The 21,709-nt window shown below is 51.8% G+C and overlaps 1 protein-coding gene across 5 annotated transcripts in view; it reads left to right on the forward strand.

Annotated features, from left to right (window-relative positions):
- EVC (EvC ciliary complex subunit 1) overlaps nucleotides 1-21,709 on the forward strand; it is a 72,714-nt gene that overhangs the window by 663 nt on the left and 50,342 nt on the right. For 2 of the 5 annotated variants that reach the window (XM_043572999.1, XM_043573000.1), the window contains exons 2-6: nucleotides 5,833-5,955; nucleotides 12,181-12,264; nucleotides 14,294-14,526; nucleotides 15,797-15,881; nucleotides 21,536-21,634. In XM_043572999.1, coding sequence (XP_043428934.1) covers nucleotides 5,833-5,955; nucleotides 12,181-12,264; nucleotides 14,294-14,526; nucleotides 15,797-15,881; nucleotides 21,536-21,634 — 624 coding nt within the window. Of the gene's footprint in view, nucleotides 1-1,979; nucleotides 2,269-5,832; nucleotides 5,956-12,146; nucleotides 12,265-14,293; nucleotides 14,527-15,796; nucleotides 15,882-21,535; nucleotides 21,635-21,709 lie in introns of those variants that run through there. The other 3 variants (XM_043573003.1, XM_043573001.1, XM_043573002.1) reach the window with 3 other exon arrangements.

The raw sequence follows: 21,709 nt of genomic DNA on the forward strand, positions 1-21,709 counted from the left end.
AAAGTTTGATGAGCGCCTTCTGGCAGCCACCGTCCTGAGGGGCGGAGACGGGACATTCCCTGCAGGGTAGACCCCGCCCTTGCTGCTGGAGGTTCACAGCCTCCAGAAAAAGGCTGCAAGTAAACATTTGATTGTAACACAACCTGCTGAGCTCCATGATGGGAAACCATACTGCTAACACCTGCTGATTGCTGACTGTGTGTCGGGCCCTGAGCCGGATCGTCTACCTGAAGTATCTCATTGAATCCCCAAAACAGCTTTGTGAGTTTGTTCTGTCAGTGACCCCACTGTGCATTTGAGGACACTGAGGCACAGAGAGGTGAAGTGACTTGCCAAAGTGACAGATGCGTGTCTAAGCCCAAAGTCACTGTACTCTCCATGAGAGGCAGTGGTCACAGGCTAGCTGCACGAAGGGGATTGATGGGGGCTTCGCGTGACCTTTGTTGCGGGATCGGGTGTTGTGTGGAGAGGTCTGGCATACAGCAAGGCGTTCATTCGATCAGGAGTGACGTGATCACTGTCTTGGGTCCTTGCAGCTTTGACCTCTTTGAAGGATAAAGTCTGGTAGGATCTGAGTTGAGGTGTGTGGTCTTGTTGCCTGAGTTCCTGGCCCATTCAAGGAGGAGACAAGCCCAGCAGGTGGAAATGCGGGCTCTTTCATATTGCCCTGGACTTCCGGGGAGCGTTTTTGCTGGAAAGGAGTGATAAAGGCTGAAAGTAAAATGTGTTGAATGCTTATGGGCAAGGTTGAGGTTGTCACATCCCGCTGGTGATTAAGGGACACTGAGAGACCTCAGCTTCTTGTGTGAAGAGAGAAGTTACACGTACAGAGCCTTTGCTGGGTGACCTGTTCCGAGCCAAGCGCTTGTGGGATTTGGGTTCTATATTCTCGCTCCAGACCTCTGAGTGGGGGAGCTGTCATTATCCTCACATGCCAGGTTAGGAAATCGAGGCTCCACAACGTTGTTCTCGGTCCAGGGCCACATGGTGAATAAACGGGGGGGGGGGGCTGGATTTCAACCCCAGTCTGTCTGAACACCTAAATCAGAGCCGAAAGCTCTGAAGGCCATCAGCTACTTGGTGTGGTAGCGGTCAGTCTGTCTTGGTCTGTCCGGGCTGCAGTAACAAAATACCATACGCTGTGTGGCTTATAAACCACAGAAACTTATTTGTCACAGTTCTGGAGGCTGGAAGTCCCAGATCAGGGGCCAGCACGGCTGGGTTCTTGGTGAGCGCCTCTTCCAGGTTGCAGACTGCTGACTTCTCACTGTCCTCAGAGAGTACAAGGGTCGGGGACTCCCCGGGACTCTTTTGTAAAAGCACTCCTCCCTTTTGGGAAGGCTGGACCCTCCGGAACTAATCACCTCCCAAAGGTCCCACCTCCAAATGCCATCACATTGTGAGTTGGGGTTTCAGCCTGTGAGTGGGGGGTGGAGCGCAAACCTTCACACCATAGCGGTGGCCCGTGTCACAGCTGAGGCTCACGGGGCTTGGGTTTGTGCAGCTGGCCGCTAAGGCCTGCATTAGTCCGGTTGAAGGTCATGGTGGCTCAGACTAGGGCAGTAGCCTTAGAGGGGGCTCTGGCTCCAGGGTAGGGCTGACGGGGTTTTCTGATGATTTGGATGGGACCTTAGGAACAGCCTTCTTTGTTTTTTTGAAGTTTATTTATTTATTTTTGAGAGAGAGAGAGAGGGAGAGAATATGTGTGCATGGAGGGGGGGAGGTTTGGCAGAGAGAGAGGGAGAGAGAGAATCCCAAGCGGGCTCTGCGCTGGCATTGCAGAGCCTGACATGGGGCTCGAACTCACGAACCGGGAGATCGTGACCTGAGCTGAAATCAACAGGCAGATGCTTAACCAACTGAGCCACCCAGGCGCCCCAGCAGCAGCGTTCTACGTGGACTCCTTTTTCCTCTTCTCTTCCCTACGTCTCTTTTTCTAAAATGCCCACGCAGCAATCTGGCTGTCTGGGTTAAAAACCTCCAGTGACTGCTGGTCGCCTACGGAAGATTATGTCCGATTTCCCAGCGCAAGGAAATGGAGTACAAGGTGGTCACCTTCCCCGGGACATCCAGCCTCAACACAAGGTGCCCAGGCACCCACAGCATCCTGTTCTCCAGCCACCCAGAATCCCCTTGCTGCCGACGCTTCTCTGCTTCTGCACATCCGTTCTCTCTGCCTGCAGTGACCTTTCTCGGCTTTCCCTACTCTCTGACCTTTCCCGCTGATCCTTCAGGAGGCAGAGAAAAGACCCCCTCAGGCTAGATGAGGTACTTCTTCCCTCCTGCATGCTGGGTTCCCTGTTCTCCTCTGGTCCAGGTCACCCAGCTCATAATTTTACCTTGCACCGCTTTCTTTCTGTTGTTTTCCTTTTCCTTTGTGTGTTCGTTGTATCTATCTCATCATCAAAACTTTTTATTTGCGTTGGCATTCTACCTGCTCATCAAGTGTTCACTTACTCTGTCTCAGAAAGCAATGCGTCTAATTCTTTCAGCTGGTTTTAGGGTAATTTTCTTCCCCTTTCTAAAGAACTTGCTTCCCTGGCTCCTTGTTGCATTTTTGGCTTCAGGCATGCCGTTGACTTCACACTGCGGACCCCCGGACCCCCGGGAGGGTTCAGCTCTCTTTTCTTCTGTTTTCATATGTACACCCACCCCAGCCGCCACCACCACCCTCCCTGTGTGGCTATTGGGTAATTTTGTTTCAATCAGCGTTCAGTGTTCCCTTTGTCAGGATTCTGGAAGCACTTTTTTAGCGTGAGTCGAGGATCAGCTGCAATTGTGATTACTTTCCTTTTTCTCATTGCATTTTGTTTTCGCTGAAATTAATAGTTACCCAGGTTTTTTTCCATTTGCTTCGATTCTGCGTGCTCATTCATATAACACCGAACACCCCTCCTTTTATATACATTTCTTGTCGAGACACGTGAGGGGAGGGCGTTAAGCATTTGTTAGATTTTATCTTCTTGCAAAACACTGGGAAGCTTCTCGCCTGCTCCCGTCTCAACCGGGTTGGCTCTCTGGACCACTGGGACTCATTTGGACCAAACCAGCAACAGCATTTCCTGGGAGCTTGTTAGAAATGCCAGTTCCTGGGCCCCATCCCAGACTCACTGATGAGAATCTCTGGCGGTGGGTAATCTCCACTTACATTTAAGGAGCCCTCCCAGGGACCGTTTTGTTTTTCAACATCAAGCAGCAGATACTCTAGGCTTTTGCTGTCACCAGTGGGACCTCTCCGGCCGTCACCCTGGAACGTCTTCACCTCCCTGGAGTTACATCCTCTTCCAGGGATCTCCTGCACTGTCTTCCTGGGCTAATCTCCTCACGTGGGTGGAGCATGAACTCCTGGATCTTCCTGCGAGAGAGATAGAGGGAGGTGCTTTTGAGAACTTCTGTGTCTGGAAGTATCTGTGTCCTTCTGTCTTTACCCTTAGCGTGGTGAGAAGCAGTTAGGTTGTGGACGCCAGGCTGGGAATAACCCCCCCCTCCCCCGCCAACCCGGGAATCTTGAAGGCATTTTTCCCCCACTGCCTTCCAACTGCTGTTGTTGATGTGGAGACATGGGATTTTGTTCTGATCGCTGATAACTTTGTTTCGTTCCCCTGTAGAATCTAGTAAGTATCTTTGCTCCCAGTTTAGGCACCAGGATGGATGTTGTTGACAATCAATAGATTCCCCTCCCTCCTACTGTGTATTCAGGAGGCCTTATGATGTGGAAACTCACTCTCTTTGATGATTCTTTTCCTTTTTTTTTTTTTTTAATACACACACACACACACACACACACACACACACTTTATTGTCTTTCAGGAACTCGGCTCCTGGTTTGGTTGAATTGGAACTCCTATTGCCTTCTCTTCTGTTTTCCCTCTCTTTGTCTTTTTACCCTGTTTTCTGGAAGGCTCTTCTCCACTTTATGCTTGTATGGAGCTTTCCACATTCTTAATTTTCAAGAGTTCTTTTTTGTCCTCAGAATGCTCCGTGTTTATACTGCCCTGTTCTTGTTTGGTGCAAGTAACATCTTCTCTTGGCTCCCTGAGGATAGTATAGCTGCTTCATTCATTTTAAGTTTTCTTTTTGCCCACACAGCATCTATGTTTGGTTCACTTTTTCTTTTGGTTTGTTTGGGGTTTCTCTTTCATATTAGAGTTTGTCCTCAAGTGGCTGGCGATCCTTGGCTTCCTGGTTATTTTGCACTGGGGAGCAAAATAATGATGCCCCCGTGTGGAGTGGGTGAGGTTTATCTCCTGCAGTCGCTACCATAGGATGATCTGATTGGGTGCTTGCCTGTGGAACCCTTGTATTGGTCAGCCGTAACTGCCAAACAAACAATCCCTAAGTCCTTGGCTTCATCATCTACACCTCTCTACCACACCCCACGCTGGTGCAGCCACAGGGCTTCTTTGGACACGCTTCTGCCACCGGGCCTTTGCACTTGTGGTGTCCTCTCCTGGAAAGCTTTTCCTGAGCTATCTGAGTAGCTGGCTCTCTCACTAAAAGCTTTTTCTCAAATGCCACCTTGGCCAAGAGGCCTTCCCCTCCCATTGCTCTCCATCCTCCTGTCCTATGTCATTTTTCTCTGTACCACCTACCACCCCTACTCTCTACGTATTTATTTATGTCACTCTGTCACTGGAATGTAAACTCCATGAAGGCAGGGGCTTTGTTTACTTCCTTCATTACTCCATTCCCTGTGACTAGAATAAGCCTGATGCTTAGTGATGCTTCGTAGCAGTTGCCGACTAATTCAATGGCCAACGGGCGATATTTCTTCAAGGCAAAGATTATATCCATGAGCAGCCCCAAGAGGGGCTTGATACGTGTCTCTGGCGTGATGGGATTTTAAATACGGTTGATAATCATGACCTACGAGATCACTGCAAAGCCAGAATTAGCAAAGACTCGATCATTGCTCCCAGGGGAGACACAGGGCTGGGTTCCTGTAAGACTCTGGCCACAGCATCTTCATTAACCAGCCAATACGTAACTTTGTCTTATGTGTGTTTCTATTTAGCACATATTGTTGATGCGTTAACATTGACCTCACGGCCAACAGCACTATCGCTCATGCCTGAACGAAGCTCATCGAACACGTGCATTTTCTCCGTGAGGCACACGCCAGCTTTCTTGCCCGTAGGAACACCGGACCACACTCCAGCACTACACTTAGGGGTTATTTTAAACAACTACATTACCAACAGAAAGCACGGATGTGTGAGAGGAGAATGGCATTAAGAACAAAAGGGGCCACCTGTCTGCAGTAGGAGACCCTGACAATGTAGTCAGGCAGCTCAAATTCTCTCCACCCTGCACCTGCCCAGGAGTGACCCCCAAAAGCACCACAAGTGTTGATTTGGGGGGGGGGTTACAAATAATGTCAGCAAGTAAGCAAATTTACAAATACAGAACCTTTCCCATGATGAGGATCAGCCGTGGTTCCCAATACAAACCATTCTATAATGTACCGTTACCTGAAATATTTTCTTAAACGCATCCAGTGGCATTGTGGGGGTTAGCAGGAAAATTAATGTTGATGGGCCGTTTCCCACAGTAAGCTGTTACCCCAAGGAGCTCACAGGCTGCCAGGGGCCACCAGCCCAGAACAATGGAGTGACTTTTGATCCAGTGGGGATGGGACAGTCGTGAAGGCTGTGTGGCTGACCCGACCCTGGGCGGGGGCAGGAGGCAGGAGGCAGGGCGCTACGCACAGAGGGGCCAGGCAGAGGCATGGAGATGTGCACACGTTGGGTGAGGAGGTGATGGCTCGAGGTATGGGGGCACCAGGCTGACCGGCTTCCTTGTGTTCTCCCCACCCCCACCTTTGGATTTTAGAAAGACGATGCTCAGAGTCTGCTCAAGAATTTGGAGTCTAACGTACAGGACCCCTCGGAAACCGGCTCCCCGTCCGGGAGGAGGAAGAGACACGCACAGACATCGAAGGAGGAGGCTGTGGACGTAAGCCGCGTGTTTGGGTTTGTTTGCCGAGTCGCACGTTGGGTGTTGTGTGCCCCGCCTGGCAGCACAGTTGTCATCCAGATGAGCCCCTGACAGATTTCCCAACAGGCTTCATTCCTGCAGTATAATTTACATACAGCAAAGTGCACAAATTTTAAGTTTTCCACTTGTAGCCAACACCCCGATCTGGAACGTTCCGTCGCCCCAGAAAGCTCCCCCATGCTCCTTTCTGGTTTACCTTCCCCCCCCCCCCCCCCGATCTACCGCCTTCCCTGCCCCTTCCAGAAGTGGCAGCTGCTGTGATTCCCATCACCACCGTGGTCTCACTGTTCTAGAATCCTGCACTTTCTTGTGCTGACAGTGACTCAACACACTGCTCTCGAGGCTTTTACCGTATGGCTGCATTTATCAGTAATCCATCTCTTTTAATTTTTGTTGAAAATTTTTTTAATGTTTACTTCTTCCTGAGGCGGGGGAGGGGCAGAGAGAGAGGGAGACCCAGAACCCGAAGCAGACTCCAGGCTCTGAGCTGTCAGCACAGAGCCCCACGCGGGGCTCGAACCCACGAACTGTGAGATCTTGACCCGAGCCGAAGTTGGAGGCTTAACCGACGGAGCCCCCCGGGCGCCCCCAATCTATCCCTTTTAATTGCTCAGTCCACTGTGGGGATATATCACCACGCGAGTTGTTTCCAGGGTTTGGCTCTTCTGAATGAGGCCTCTGTGAGTGTTTGTACGTAAGTTTGTTTCCGTTTCGTTTTATTTCTTTTACGGGAATGTTAAGTAAACGTCCAGGAACTCCGGCTCTGGACCTCTTGATAGACACGTTGAAGGTGGATTCTCCCCGTTCCTTCCTCACTGGCCCCCACACTGCCCAGCCTGAGCTCGCCGTGGGGCATCATTTCATGCATGAGCTCTGTGGATAAGGAGGGCGTTTCTTCCAAAGGTGTGCTATTTCTAGACGCTTGCCGGTCCCCAGAAAATACTATGGATCCTGGCCATTTACCCTCAATTGCCCAAAGGTAAATATAGACATTTACATAGGTAGATAGGGAGAGAGAGAGAGAGGGAGAGGGAGGGATGGAGAACGTCCTGAGAAAAGGGGAAGACGGAACTGAGATTTTTTTTTTTTAGCACCTACTGAATGTCAGGCATTTTCACATATGTCACTTTTGAATGATGGTGAGCACTCGTGTGGATTACCCCCAAGCACCTCTCTGAGCAGCCCCACGAGGCAGATCTATCTTCCCGAGGATTCCGGACACAGGCTTCCCTTACGCGGCCCGATGGATGGATTAGCTGCCCTCGTGGGGCTGCAGCGGGAGCGGGCCCCTGGCACATAGGTGCTGTGTGTCCAGCTCATGCTCCCTGCCTCTCTGTCCCCAGGCGCTTGGTGTCCCCATGTGGTTGCATGTGCATGTGTTGGTGCAGCTGTCTGTGTGTCCCTCTCTCTCGTGTCTCTCTGTCTGCATCTCCGTGTGTCTCTGTGTCTTTCCCTCACCCTCTGGCCCTCTGGCCCTATCATCCGTGTTATCAAAACCATGCTCCCAACAATGGGAACATACGTGTGCACGAGAACGTGTGCACCGTGTTCATGACAAGGAACGAAATCCTAGTACCTGCTTCAACACGAATGGAGCCTGAAGATATGCTGACTGAAAGAAGCCAGTCACAAAAGACCACCTATCAGAGGATTCCATTCATATAAAATGTTCGGAACAGGTACATTTACAGGGACAGAAAGGAGGTTGGTGGTTGCTTGCGGAGGAGGATGTGGGAGGGAGAGAGGTGACAGCGAAAGGGTTTCTTTTGGAGACGGTAAAAGCGTTCCCCAGTTGACTGTGGTCATGGCTGCGCATAGCTGTGAATATGCTAGAAATTGTTAAATTGCACGCTTTCTGTGGTTGAATTGCCTGGATACAGCCCTGCTCACGCAGAGGGCGGCTTTGGAGATGATGAAAACACGACAGGCTCGGGGATCCAGGACCCCGGAAGCCGGCCCCAGTCCCGTCACCTGTTTGCTGTGTGGCATCGGACAAGAAACCTGACCTGTCTGATCACCTGTCGGTTAACTCCGCAGATATTCTGACTGCAGGACTGCATCGATCACTCAGCGTTTGCAGGGGAGCCCACAAACGCAGGCTTACCTCCCCGGAAGCCACACACATTGCTTTTCCCAGTAACGCTTTACCTGTTAACTGTTTAGCTATGCCAGCCGAGGCCCATTATCTAGCTAATCATTGCCAAGAGTTAAGTTAAAGATCTGCCTGTTCCAGTGACCGGCTTTGCCAAAATGCCCTGCCTTCTGCAGGCTGAGCTTGTCAAGGAATGCAGCCAGGACTGATTCTGACCGGGCGAGCTGAGCTCTAACGCCGATGTCCTGAAATGCACAGAAAACCCAAGGCATTTGTGGCCCAGGCCACTCCTCGCATGACCCTCATTTCGATAAGTAGCTCACGTCGGTCAAAAACAAACCGAAAACTCCAGAAGGCTCTGAGGCATGCCATTGCCCAGGATGAAGAGAGCTGGGGGGATGGCTCCTTTGTGGTCGCATCCGCGCACTCACTGAAAGAACACCTTGATGTTGGTGAGCGAGATGCCTTTTCTTTTCCTGCGATCACGCTTTCACTAATTTTCTGAATAATTGCATTGCTTCAGCTGAGGAAGTTGTACATTGTGAACTTGCGCTACGACCAATTTTCTGTATAATTGTATTGCTGCTGTTGGGAAGGTCATCAGAATTTGGAGGGCATCTGAACTTAGTAAGAAAAGCTGTAAAAAGAAACAAAAACAGAACCCAAAACAGCAGAAGCCAGTTTTCTCCTGGATTCCGTTTGCCAAGCCCTTCGGGGTCCTTCATCCTGACAAACACCGTGACCGTCCCGGGGTCGGTCCTCGGTGCTCGATGGGCTTGCATCCTGCAGGTGGATGGGGTGGAAACTGCAGGTGGATGGGGCGCATTCACAGGCTCCCCGGACGGCTGCGGGAACGCGTCAGCTGGACTTGACGCTTTGAGGCGCAGGCCCGGCTTCTGCTTCCCTGCGTCTCGGGTGGACCCCAGCCTATTCATCCTGTTCTTCTAATTACGTTTTTCACATTAAGTGCAATTTTTGTTGTCTATCTCCCCTGCAGGGCAGCGACCACGCCCTTCCTCTCATTTTCCACCCTTTCCATGCTGCGCTTTCTCTTCGCCTCTGTTTGTAAGAAGTTTAGAAAAGCGCAGTGGTGCCCTCCGCTTCCCCGGCTTTCTCTGAGCAGGCGCGTGTCCACTGGAAAGCAGCCCGGACCAGCTTCCCGGGCGTGCAGCCTGCGCAAACACACAGGGCCTGAGCTCAGTCGGGCCCTGCTTCTGGTCTCTGGACCCTGCTGTCCTGAAATTCTTAATCACTTTCTGACAAGATGCACAACCCCCCATTTTCACTTTGTATCGGGCCCCACAAATTATGTAACCTGTTCTGAAATCGGCCTTGTCAATCTTACTGTCCTCCTTTGCCTTTGTCCCTGCACAGCTTCAAGCAGAGATGGGGGCTGGATGCTGGGGGCCAGGGCAGGCCTTGCCCTCCTCCCTCGGATCACAGGGAAGCCAGGAAGGGTTTTAAGCCGGCAGTGAGGGGGATTCCAAGTTCGAAAGATCATTCAGCTGCCACGTAGAGAATGAATTGGAAGGTATTCACCTCTGAGCCTTGCTGCATGAAATAGGGATGATGGAGATAGTACGGACCTCCCCAAACTGGCTGACGTGTGATAATTAAACGATCAAGAGGGCATTAAGAGCCTAGCACGTACTAGGCACTCGGTGCACGGACGGGAGCCAGTTATGAGGCTGTTGAAGCCCTTCGGGTAATTATGGTGGTGGCTGGGGCCAGGGCTGTGGGTCTGAGTGACATTTAGGAGTTTGAGTGTGGAATTTGTGGTTGATTTTACATGGCAGGTTGGGGTGTGGGAATAACAAAGTATCTCAGGATGTGGCCTGTGCTCCTGGAGTGTGGTGACACCAGCCCAGGGCTCTTCTCTACTGAACACCCACTTCCTTTTTAACTTCCTGGCTCTTACCCTTGTTCTTTTTTGTACGACGTTGACGTTGAAGGAGGCAGAAAGGTGTCAGCCAAAGAGGAGGGAATCTGAGCTCAAATCCCGGTTCTGGCGTTCATCAGCTGTGTGACCTTGGGCTCACGGCTTCACTGCTCTGTGTCTCGTCTCCCCCATGAGAAATGAAGACAGTAGACTCAGCGGCGGGGCCCTTGGCGGTGGAAGGCGGTGGCACACGTGGGTGGTCTGCCCCCTTCTCGGTCATCTAAGTCTGTTTTTTTTTTGTGAGTCATGAAGCTCAGGTGGAAATGACGAGGCCCAGCCCTCGCCATGTGGCTTCCACCCCCACCCTGCTCAGAAGGGCATCGAGGCGAAACCCGCTTGGGAGGCGTCCTGGGCCACACCGCCGGCTCGGTCGGGTGCTGTCCCAGTGCCCGCATCATTCTGTATCCCCCGTGATAGGGTATCTTATCCCGAGGTAAAGTTGGCAACAAGAAATCATTGGTTATGGAGCCCTTTCTTCAGAAAGGTTTGGGTGAACAGCGTTGCAGTAGATGCGGGTGCAGTTTTCGCCTGGCAGGTCGAGATTTCTCGTGGTCTGGAGCGCCAGGCTCCTGATTCGGGTGCCTGCTCACCGTCATGCCCAGCAGGTGGTTTCCAAAACATTTATTCAGCACGCCCAGCAAAATGCAGGGGGCGGCTCCAGCAGAGGGAGATACAGAGAGGATGTGGGGAATCTTGAGCAGCCGGGAGTAAGTCTTTCCAGTTGCGGTCAAAGAAGGCTCCCCGGGGAGGCACCTCTTCCCCACCCTTGCTTCGCGGCTCTTCTGTCCCAGCAACTCTGCTGGGTGCTTTGTCTCACGGACCTAGGGGCACATACGGTACCTTGTTTTCTGTCTGGGAAGACTGAGGCTCAGAGAAGTGAAAAGACTTGCCCAACTGCTTTTCATGGAAGGCTCTGATCCAGAGGCTTGTGTGAATATTACCGTGTGTAAATGTTTACGCCCCTGGCAATGCTAAAACTACTCTGTGTTTTCTTTTCCACTAAAAGATGGTTCACAATTTTTAGGAACGCTCATAAATTTTTGTCATGTTATTTAAATACTTATTTCTTTCAAAGCTGAAGACTTGGAATTAAAAATTTTTTTTTTAACTTTTATTTATTTTTGAGACAGAGAGAGACAGAGCATGAACGGGGGAGGGGCAGAGAGAGAGGGAGACACAGAATCGGAAGCAGGCTCCAGGCTCTGGGCCATCAGCCCAGAGCCCGACGCGGGGCTCGAACTCACGGACCGTGAGATCGTGACCTGAGTTGAAGTCGGACGCTTAACCGACTGAGCCACCCAGGCGCCCCTGAAGACTTGGAATTAAATAAGGAATGTGCTATATAACATCTACTCATCCATCCACCCATCCTTTCATCCATCCACCCATTTGTCTATATGTCCATCTATCCATCCAGCCACCTCTCTATCCACCTGTCAACCAATTCATCCATCCATCCATCCACCCATCCATCCATCCACCCATCCATCTATCCATCCATCCATCATCCACCCATCCATCTATCCATCCATCCATCCATCATCCATCCATCCATCCATCTACCCATCCATCCATCCATCTATCCATCCATCCATCCATCTATCCATCCATCATCCATCCATCCATCCATCCACCCATCCATCCATCTATCCATCCATCCATCCATCCATCCATCATCCACCCATCCATCTATCCATCCATCCATCCATCCATCATCCATCCATCCATCCATCTACCCATCCATCCATCCATCTATCCATCCATCCATCCATCTATCCATCCATCCATCCATCATCCATCCATCCATCCATCCACCCATCCATCCATCTATCCATCCATCCATCCGTCCATCCATCCATCATCCACCCATCCATCTGTCCATCCATCCATCCATCCATCTACCCATCTACCCATCCATCCACTTTCCCATCCACCCATGCATCCATCCACCCATTTGTCCATCTGTCCATCCATCCACCCATCCACCCACCCATCCTTCTAACAAGTGATCACCTACTGGGATCTAAATGAGCCTGTTACAGTCCCTTTCCGAGGCCACAGTTACAAATGGGGTGTGGCGTTTTTGCAACTCTTAGCGGTTTATCCTTCATTTTCTAGAAAGCACCCGATGCCATGTGTTCTTCCTCCCCAGGAATGTGAGCCATCTTTCAACAGCAACATCACAGCATTTGCACTGAAGGCAAAAGTCATCTATCCCATCAATCAGAAGTTCCGGGTAAGAGTCCTCAGCTCCGTCTTAGAAACGCAATTATTCAGTAATGCACTAGAGATGGGAGTAGGAGTGGGCAGTGGTTTTGGGTCCTCTCTGAGGGTTTTGTGGTAAGTCATTTTAATAAGGATAATTTTGAGGCTGTGGAACGGACTAAAACTTTAGGATGAATCCGCTTTATGACGGCATTGTCGGGGACAGGGTACAGCAAGGTGTCCCCAGGAACACCAGTGGCAGCACAGTAGGGCAGCACCCTACTCTTCTAGCAGGAACACAAACACCGGCCCTGACACGGTTCCTGGCATCGCTCCTCATTCTTAGATCCCACTTCTGCCCTGCTGAACACTGACTGCGGGGCTGGCCCAACGCTAAGCATTTCTCATGCGTTAGGCATTTCCCATAAGGTAAATCATACTGTTATTGCCTCTTCATGCATAAGGAAACTGAGGCCCAGAGAGGCCAATGACCTGCGCGAGGTCCCCTGGCTATAGGTCTCTTACACCTGAAGCCAGGAATTCACCTGCGGTCAGGAGATTTGCAGACAGTAGCACATCCCACGGTGCTTCTAGGAGCCCTTGGCTTTGAGACTGTCCCTGGAAGAAAGAGTCCCTGGTCCAGTACTGGAGGAAAATGTTGCCTGCTCTCCTGGCCGTAAACAAGACGGGCTCTGGGGTCACACAGACTCCATCCTAACTCTTATCTCGGCCGTTACTATGGGCCATTTCCTGACTCGGCCTCCTGTTTCTTCATCTGGAAATGGGGGTGATGGGCCCTCCTGCCTCCCCCAGTTGTTTGAGGGTCAAATGGGATTATAGACATAGGGCTTAGCCCTGCGTGTGGCAGCCAAGCGCTCAGGACTTGTTCGGTTTCCTCGGTTATTATTTGCTTTTGAAGACAGCCAGAGCCAGGTTCTGCAAATCCCTGCCCCACAGAAATGATTTCACTGTGCCGAACACAGACTTGCCCAGATTAGAACTTTTCTGCAGTACTGGGACTGCTCCCAGGGACGCTCATTGGGAACTGACTCCTTCACTTAGCTATCTGGTGGGTCGGTGTTGGGGCAGAACTCCCAGACCAGGGGCATTTATTCATCGTTGACACCCTTTGCCAGGCAGGCTCCTGCTGGGCACTGGGGATTATCCAGTGGTTGGGACAGCATCGTCCTCACCCTGGAGGCCCTCACTGTCTGGGCAGAGATTGTAGGACGGTGTGCCGTAACCGGCATGGGCTGGGCCAGGCTACCAGGGATGGAAGGCTCTCGATCTGTGTCTGGAGGGAGGGATGCCTCCACCCAGCAGACAGTGAGTGAGGGCTGTTGTGGGCAAAGGGACCAGAATCTGGAAAGACCCAGAAGTATGGAATGACGAGGGAGGTTTGGAGCTGGCAGCCGGCTCTGTACTACTTGGGCAGGAACATTCTGAACAGTGGAGCAAGCTGGACAGAGGTAGTGGCTGACATTTGTTGAGCCCTCCAGCTGTGCCAGGCACTAGGCTGTGACCTCATGTGGCCATGGCAGCGTGTGGGTCTTGAGTCCCTTGGTAAGGCGCTTCGGGCCTATCTAAGGGCAGTGGGGAGCCACCTCGAAGGCCTGGGGTCAGGAGGTGATGCCCAGGTCAGTGTAGGTGGGGAAGAGCCAGGTGGTCAGCAAGTCAGTGGACAGAGCAGAGCCGGGGGTCTGGGACAGAGGCAGAAGCAGTGGAAGCAGGGAGCAGGGAGCAGGTGGAGGTCAGAGTTGGCGGCCAGGTGTGGGGTGTAGGTGGGCCACTGGTGAGCGGACCCAGGCTCATGGCTAAGGGGTAGGGGCCTAGTGCAGAGGGGCTGGCCTCCTGGGGACAAGAGCTATGACCCTGGTCCCTGGGGTGTGGATGTGGGTGTGACCCTGGGGCACGGGGTTCTACCTGTTTACTCTTCCCCTCCCGGTGTGTCCCCAGCCTGGCCCTCTTGGGACTGCTGTCATATATCTCTGGCGGAATTACTGAAGCAAAGTCACGATAGGTCATGTGGACTGAGCGAGCTTTCTCTCCCCCGACCCCAGCCGCTGGCCGACGGTTCCTCCAACCCATCTCTGCACGAAAACTTAAAGCAGGCCATCTTGCCGAACCAGCCGGTGGAGGCTTCCCCCTCCAGCAGCCTGGGGAGCCTGAGCCAGGCCGAGAAGGAGGACTGTAGCTCCTCGTCTAGCATCCACTCGACCGCCAGTGACGACAGGTTCCTCAGCCGCACCTTCGTCCGGGTGAACAGCTTCCCCGAGGTGCTGATCTGCGAGAGGTAAGGCGGGGGAAGGGATGGAGAAACAGACCCGTGGACCATATCACTGTCAGTGGAGAAAATGGCAGCCCAGAGAGGTTAAGCAACTCAGCCACAGACACACAGCCACCCCGTGTCTGAGCTGGAGCTCACCATGTGGTGTTGGCCAATGTGGGGGTTATGGAATCCAGCCTGAGCCCCGAGGAGAGACATTAGGGGCGTCGTTGAATCGTCGACGTGCCCTGGGCGTTGCGTAACACCAGCTAGCACTGATCAGGTGCCTTCTGCGTACTGGGCAGAGTACTGAGCACTTTGCAGGGATTAGTTGTCTCACGAGTGCGACCGGGTCTGTTTTCTTCACTGCTGTGTCCCTACTGCCCCGTAGGAGCCTGGGACAGGTTCAGTGATGGATGAATAAAAGTTAATCAATGAATTAATTCCTCTTAACACTATGTGGTAGCTGCTATCACTGCCCTCATTTTATGAAGAATGAAGGGACACAGAGAGGCTGAGTAACATGCCCGAGGTCACACAGCAGGTGAGTGGTACAGTTGGGTTTGACCTTATCTCCAAAGCCCTTGCTGTAAATCACCAAGCTGCTCAGCCCGTGGGAGAGGCTGAAGACAGAGTCAGCAGCGTTGTGCTTTGGTCCTCAGACTTCTCTGCTCTTTAAGTTCGGTGACGTCCAAGGGGCCCTGCCCCCGTGAGACGAACCGGGCCCAACCTCAGCTCAGGGCTGTGGAAGGAGTGGGCCCAGACCCTGAGCTCTGTGCTGACCTTGACAGTGGCTGGGAAGGGGTGTTGAGGAGCTTTGGGAACTTACTGGGCTCGTCACAGTTTGGGTGGGAATGGGGCTGCTCAGAGTGCGTGTGCCCACCCCGGACAAACGGTCAAATCTGCCCGGCCACTTACCTGCCCTGTGACCGCTCACTGACTTCCTAAGTCTGTTTCCCCATCTGTAAAATGGGCATGAGAATGTCTGCCTACAGGGGCGGAGGAGAGAGGGCTTGTGATGGAGACGTTACGATGCCGGAATGGGGTGTCCTTCTTCTCCCGCCTCTCTCTTGCTGCCTTCTGCCCGTCACGTCGCAGACAGCTGCTCCCTTCCGGTCACAAGTGATGGATGAATCACTTGGGCGGCTGTCGGGAACCTCTGCGCGCTGCAGAATTTAAAATCTGGGCTCGGGATGCACCGAGGCTTATACTGAGCAGGGATGTGCTCCCTCCCTGTCACCCCCCTCCCCACCTCAAGTACTCTCAAAGGCCTTCCGTTTCTCTTTGGACTTTTCAGTGTGGACCTTGACTTGTGTGTCTATAACCTTCACTTAAAGGATCTGCTGCGTCTGGACACGGCGCTGAGGCGGGAGAAGCACCTGGTAGGTGGCCGGCCAAGTTTCTCGCCCTTTCCCGGGTCGTGAACACAGGCCCTCCATGGGCACCAGGTCCTGTGTGCCCTCAGGGACTGGGTCCTAGTGACAGTGGAGCCTCCATGACAGGAAGGCACAGGGTGTTAGGCTTCTGACAATAAAATACAGAAGCAATTTGTGCCTGTTCGTGGGGCACAGGCTGTACTTGACCCAGAGCTGTGGGGTGGGGCGGAAAGATGAGACCCTCCTCCCAGGGCACACGTCCTGATGGAGACGGGGGTAAAAGGCATTGAAAAGAGCACAGCATTTTTATTTGTGGTTTTTGCTTTTCTAAAAAAATATTTTTTTAAACGTTTATTTTTGAGACAGAGTGTGAGTGGGGAGGGGCAGAGAGAGAGGGAGATACAGAATCCGAAGCACGTTCCAGGTTCTGAGCTGTCAGCACAGAGCTCGATGCGGGGCTCGAACTCCCAAACCGGGAGATCATGACCTGAGCCGAAGTCAGATGCTTAACTGACTGAGCCGCCCAGGCACCCCAAGAGCACAGCATTTTTAAAGGAGTGATAATAGCGAAGATAATATTGTATTCACGAGCACTAACTTTGTTGATTGCTTACTATGTATTGGGCCCTGGGCGTGTTACACAGGCAGTTCGCTCTGAACTTCACCACAACCAGGAGAGGTGGGTGCCACCGTTATTCCACGTTGCAGATGAGGAAACTGAGGCACAGAGAGGACTCACCCCAAGTCGTAAAGCCCGAAATTGGAGCTGAGATGCGCAGTCAGGCACCTCCTTGTTGTAGGCGTGCGTTCTCGGAGCGGATGAGGGCGCCATCAGAACCACAGAGGGCAGCGGACCAAGACTCATCTCTGCCAGATGCCCCGGCCTCCCAGTGAATCAGCTCTGGATCCAGGCCGCAGGGGGGGCCGGAGGGATGCGTCCCACTGTGGCTACAGAACGGCAGGGCCGGCCAGGCATCGGGGCCAGGGGGCTTACAAAGAGGAATGATTTCTCCCAAATGATCAACTGAAGGATGAGATCTACAGAGGGGAGGCCTGCTGCAAAGAGAAGGGAGAGGGACTGATGGAGAGAGTGACAGAGACGTAGAAACAGAGACACAGACAGACGTGCCCGGGAGGTGCTTCGTTAGAAACTAGAAAAATAAAAACATCAAGTTGGGGATGCAGTGAAAAGAAATGCGGGCTCCGTGAGAGCAGGAAAGGCCTCGTAAACAGGGGCCAGTGTTGGAAACCAGGAATCCTACCAGGACTCCAGAAATAGAGCCTCTTCCGGCAGCCCCACTGTGCCTGGAGAGCCCCATGGCCTTGAGGCCGCAGCCCGCCTGCTTTCGCTCGGCCACATCGCGTCCTATGTGCAGGCAGGTGGCCCTGGCCATCTTCTCAAAGGCTCTGGGCTCCCTGGAGGGCTGACTGTTACTGGGCTCAGAGCCCCATCCAGCTTGAGAGTGACATGGTGCCAGGCACCTTGCCCCCAGAGCCGACAGCAGGTGCCTGCGGGGACCTGGAGGAAGCATCCACCGTCACTCATCTGCCCGTCTTATATGTGGGCAGCCTCCCCTCCCTGCCAGGCGCAGTGGACAGGGACAGGGACAAGGACAGCCTCCACCTGCATGGAGCCCACTCTCCACGGGGACACGGCAGTAAACCACACAAATACGCCACCCAGACAGTGGGTCTGAACAAACGATACAGTGCTGTGAGCATGTGTAAGGGGGGCCCGAGTGTGGGGGAGATGGCCAGGCTTCCTTGGAGGGAGACACGTAAGCTGGAACCTAGGAAAGTTCCAGAAGCCCTGGATTAGGAGTCAGAGACCTGGGTTCTAGTCCACCCTCCCACACTTATGGGCTGTGTGACCTTGGGTAAGTCGCTTCCCCTCTCTGGGCCACTTTAGGAAAGGTATAAAGATAATGTTTTTCCAGCTCTTACCCCGTAGAATTTCTAGGAAGTGAAGTCGTCTCTGCGGGCAGAGCTCTGGGCTCTGCTGGGCGGCGTGACCAGCACTGTCACAGCACTGCTCGGTCAGCACTCGTACTCGGCTAGGCTAAGCACTCTGTATGTCTGATCTCAGTGAAGCCCTTACTTCTGTGTGCCCTCACAAGGAACCTGAGACTCAGAGAGGTCGCGTCAGTTGTCCAAAATCGCAGAGCTGGTGAATGGCAGACACAGAACCCAGAAGAGGTCTGGCTGAGCGTAAGGTCTGTGTGCCCGCACATAGGAGGCACCCCGTAGAAATGTGCACGCTGACACCGAGGCCGCCTGGGGACTGCTCTCCACGCGTGGCCTTTTCCTCACTGCGGGGCACATCTCCGCCGGGTGCGGGACCTGGAGAAACACGGCAGGCTCTCGCAGAGACCTCGAGTTCCGTTCCTCTGGTAGAGATCCGTCACCACAGGTCAGAGTTCAGAAGTGACTCAGGCCACAGACAGATGGCGCCCCGTACGAACCCGTGGGATCTCTGTGTTGTTACAGCTCAAACTGCGGCAACACCGTGGTTGACTACGTGCCAATGACAAAGTAAAATAAAACAGTGGCTCAGGTGGGGCGCCCGGGTGGCTCAGTTGGCTCAGCGTTCGACTTCGGCTCAGGTCACGATCTCCCCCGTTCATGGGTTCAACCCCCGCGTCAGGCTCTGTGCTGCCAGCTCGGAACCTGGAGCCTGCCTTGGATTCTGTGTCTCCCTTTCTCTGTCTCTGTCTCTGTCTGTCTGTCTCTGTCTCAAAAATAAATAAACATTAAAAAAAAATTTTTTTTTTTTAAAGTTCAGGCCAGATGCAACCATCGTTCAGTCCAGGAGCTTAGAGCTCCCTGGTGGCCCCTGAGGGAGAAAGTGGCACTAGGCTCATCAGGAGGTGGAGGGAAACTGCATCTGTCAGGGTTCAAAGCAGAAGAGCAGAGATGAGGACAGATTAGGGTGTGTGGGGGGGAGGGGTGCCATTAGAGCGATCGTTAGGACTAGGGGATTTCTCCTGGTGCTGGAACATTCTCCGTCTTGGTTGTAGCAGTGGCCACATGAACGTGTACTTGGGGTAAAGTTGCACAGAAAAATACACACACACACACACACACACACACACACACACACGACTGCCGGTGACAATGAGTGGAAACTGAAGTCTGCGGTAAACTGCACTTGGACCAATGTCAGTTTTGGAGTGGATACTGTACTGTGGTGATGTCACATGTCATCCAGGGGGAAGGACACCTGGGACCCTGTCCTGGTTGACACATTCCTCTGAGCCTGTAAAGTCTCCAAATTAAAAAATTTTTAACTTGAAAGGAATGAGGCAAGACTGATACACGTTACTGATTCTGTCTGGGGTCAAAAGGAAAATGGGTTTGAGACCAACATCTTGAGAAAAGAACGTTACCTTATGCAGCCTCGACCTCCGTGGGTAGGAAGCCAGGACAACATTATGTTCCTAGAGCTCGTTAGCATGGGCAAGCATAAGGAAGGTTGGTGGAAAGTTCTGGGTTCTGTCCCTCATGGCTGTCCCTTGTGACATGAGGCCAGTTTATCCAGATTTCTCAGCCAAGAGTCCTTGTCTGTGAAGTGAGGAAGATTGTACCGACCTCCTGCATCCTGTTAAAACCAAATGAGATCATCTATATCTTAGCCTGGCACAGAACGGTGTTTAACAAACCTTAGAACGAGGGTTGCAAACTATGGCCCTTGGGCCGATCTGGCCATGCCTGTTCTTGCCCAAATTGCCCCTGGCTGCCTCGATGCTGTAACAGCAGAATCCAATATTCGCAAGAGACAGTATGGCTTGCCAACCCAGAAACGCTTACTATTGGTAAAGTGGCCCTTTACAGAACAATATGTGTTACGCCCTGCACCAAAGTGTCTGACTTTTGGCGACAGTACAAAAACAATTCAGTGGAGGAGTGATAAGCTTTTCAGGAAATGATATGCAGCAAACGGGCGTCCAGAAGCGGACACAGATGGGCCTCGAGCCAGACCTCCATGTCGTACAAAAACGAACTCCGAATGGATCATGGACATAAATGTAAAATGTAAGACATCTTGGGGAAAAAAAAAAAAAAGAACAGAAGAGAAAATCTTCAGGATTTAACCCTAGCAAAGAGTTCTTTCTTAACACTGAAAATGTGACCTACACAGGGAAAACTAATAAATTGAACCTCATCAAAATTAAAAACTTTTGCTCGGCAAAAGACCCCATTAAGGAAGAAGAGAAAGAGAAACATTCGCATCGCAAACCATGTATCCACAGGAAGCTCGTGCCTCAAATCTGTAAAGAACGCTCCGACCTCAACAGAAGTAAGCAATCCAATTGGAAAATGGGCAACAGACATGAACAGACATTTCACCAAGAAGGAGATACAGTTGGCAAGCACACACGTACAAAAATCAGACAGAAAGGTGCTTGACGATATCAGCCATTAGGGAAATGCAAATTAAAACCACAGGGAGGTAGGCACCTATCAGAATGGCTAAAATAACAAGTGATGAGAACACTAAACGCTGGTGAGGATGCGAGGAAGCTGGATCTGTCGTACATTGGTGGGAATATAAGATGCTGCCCAGGAAGACAGGCAGTTTGTCACAAAACCCAGCAGGTGCACTCTTGTGCCTTTGCCCCAGAGAAACTTAACATTCACACGAAAGCCTGTACGTGGATGTTCTTACCAGCTTTATTCATAAGAGCCCCACCCTGGAAATGCCCGCAGGTGCTAAAGTAGGTGAATGGTTAAACAAATTGTGGAGATAGCACCCTTGGACGTTCCGGGGTGTCCCCACTTATGGGAGGACACGTTTTGGTTTAGAGGAGGCCTCCGTCCATCAAGACAGGAGGCTGGAGTGGATGATGTCATACATCCCAGGTCCAAACAACTGTCCCTCTGATTCTTCCCACAAAGAAGCAACACTCTTTGCCTTTTGTATTTTCTTGACTCACAGGGAAATGGGCAACGTGGAAGGAATGGCACACGTTAAGCGCCTAATGAAGATTTCTTGAATCAAGGGGTGCCTGGGTGGCTCAGTCGGTTGGGTGCCTGACTTCGGCTCAGGTCATGATCTCACGGTCCGTGGGTTCAAGCCCCACATCGGGCTCTGACAGAGCCTGGAGCCTACTTTGTATTCTTTGCCTCCCTCTCTGTTCCACCTACACCTGCACTCTTTCTCTCTCCCTCTCAAAAATAAATAAACGTTAAAAAAATTAAAATAATATGGGGTGCATGGGTGGCTCAGTCAGTTAAGCATCCGACTCCGGCTCAGGTCATGAGCTCACGGTTTGTGAGTTCGAGCCCCGCATCGGGCTCTGCGCTGACAGCTCAGAGCCTGGAGCCTGCTTCGGATTCTGTGTCTCCCTCTCGCTCTCTGCCCCTCCCCTGCTCACGCTCTGTCTGTCTCTCAAAAATGAATAAAAAAGCATTTACAAAATTTAAAAAAAATTTTAAAAAGACAACAAAAGAAGTAGAGCATATTTTTTAGAAGCTTCATGAAAATGCTATCGTCGTGATTTATAATCTGAGATCGTTTTCTATAGTAAAAATATGTACGTGTGAAGAGATATATAGAGATTGAGATGGGGGAGGGGCTGGGAGCAGGTGAAGGAAAGGAGGGAGGAAGAGAGAGAGACCATTTTTAAACCTTTCCGTTATGTCTTCCTTCTTGGCCATAGATGTTTATTCAGATTTTAAAAATGTGCCTCCTTGATCTTCTTCCCAAAAAGAAGTCTGATGATGAATTATACCAGAGGATTCTTTCGAAACAAGAAAACGTAAGTAAGTCTTCAACCTGTATCTCAAGGTAACTTAGTGAGAGTTTATTACAATATGCAAAACACAACATCGTA

This window comes from Prionailurus bengalensis, chromosome B1, assembly GCF_016509475.1.
Source record: "Prionailurus bengalensis isolate Pbe53 chromosome B1, Fcat_Pben_1.1_paternal_pri, whole genome shotgun sequence".
In the NCBI taxonomy this organism is placed as follows: Eukaryota; Metazoa; Chordata; class Mammalia; order Carnivora; family Felidae; genus Prionailurus; species Prionailurus bengalensis.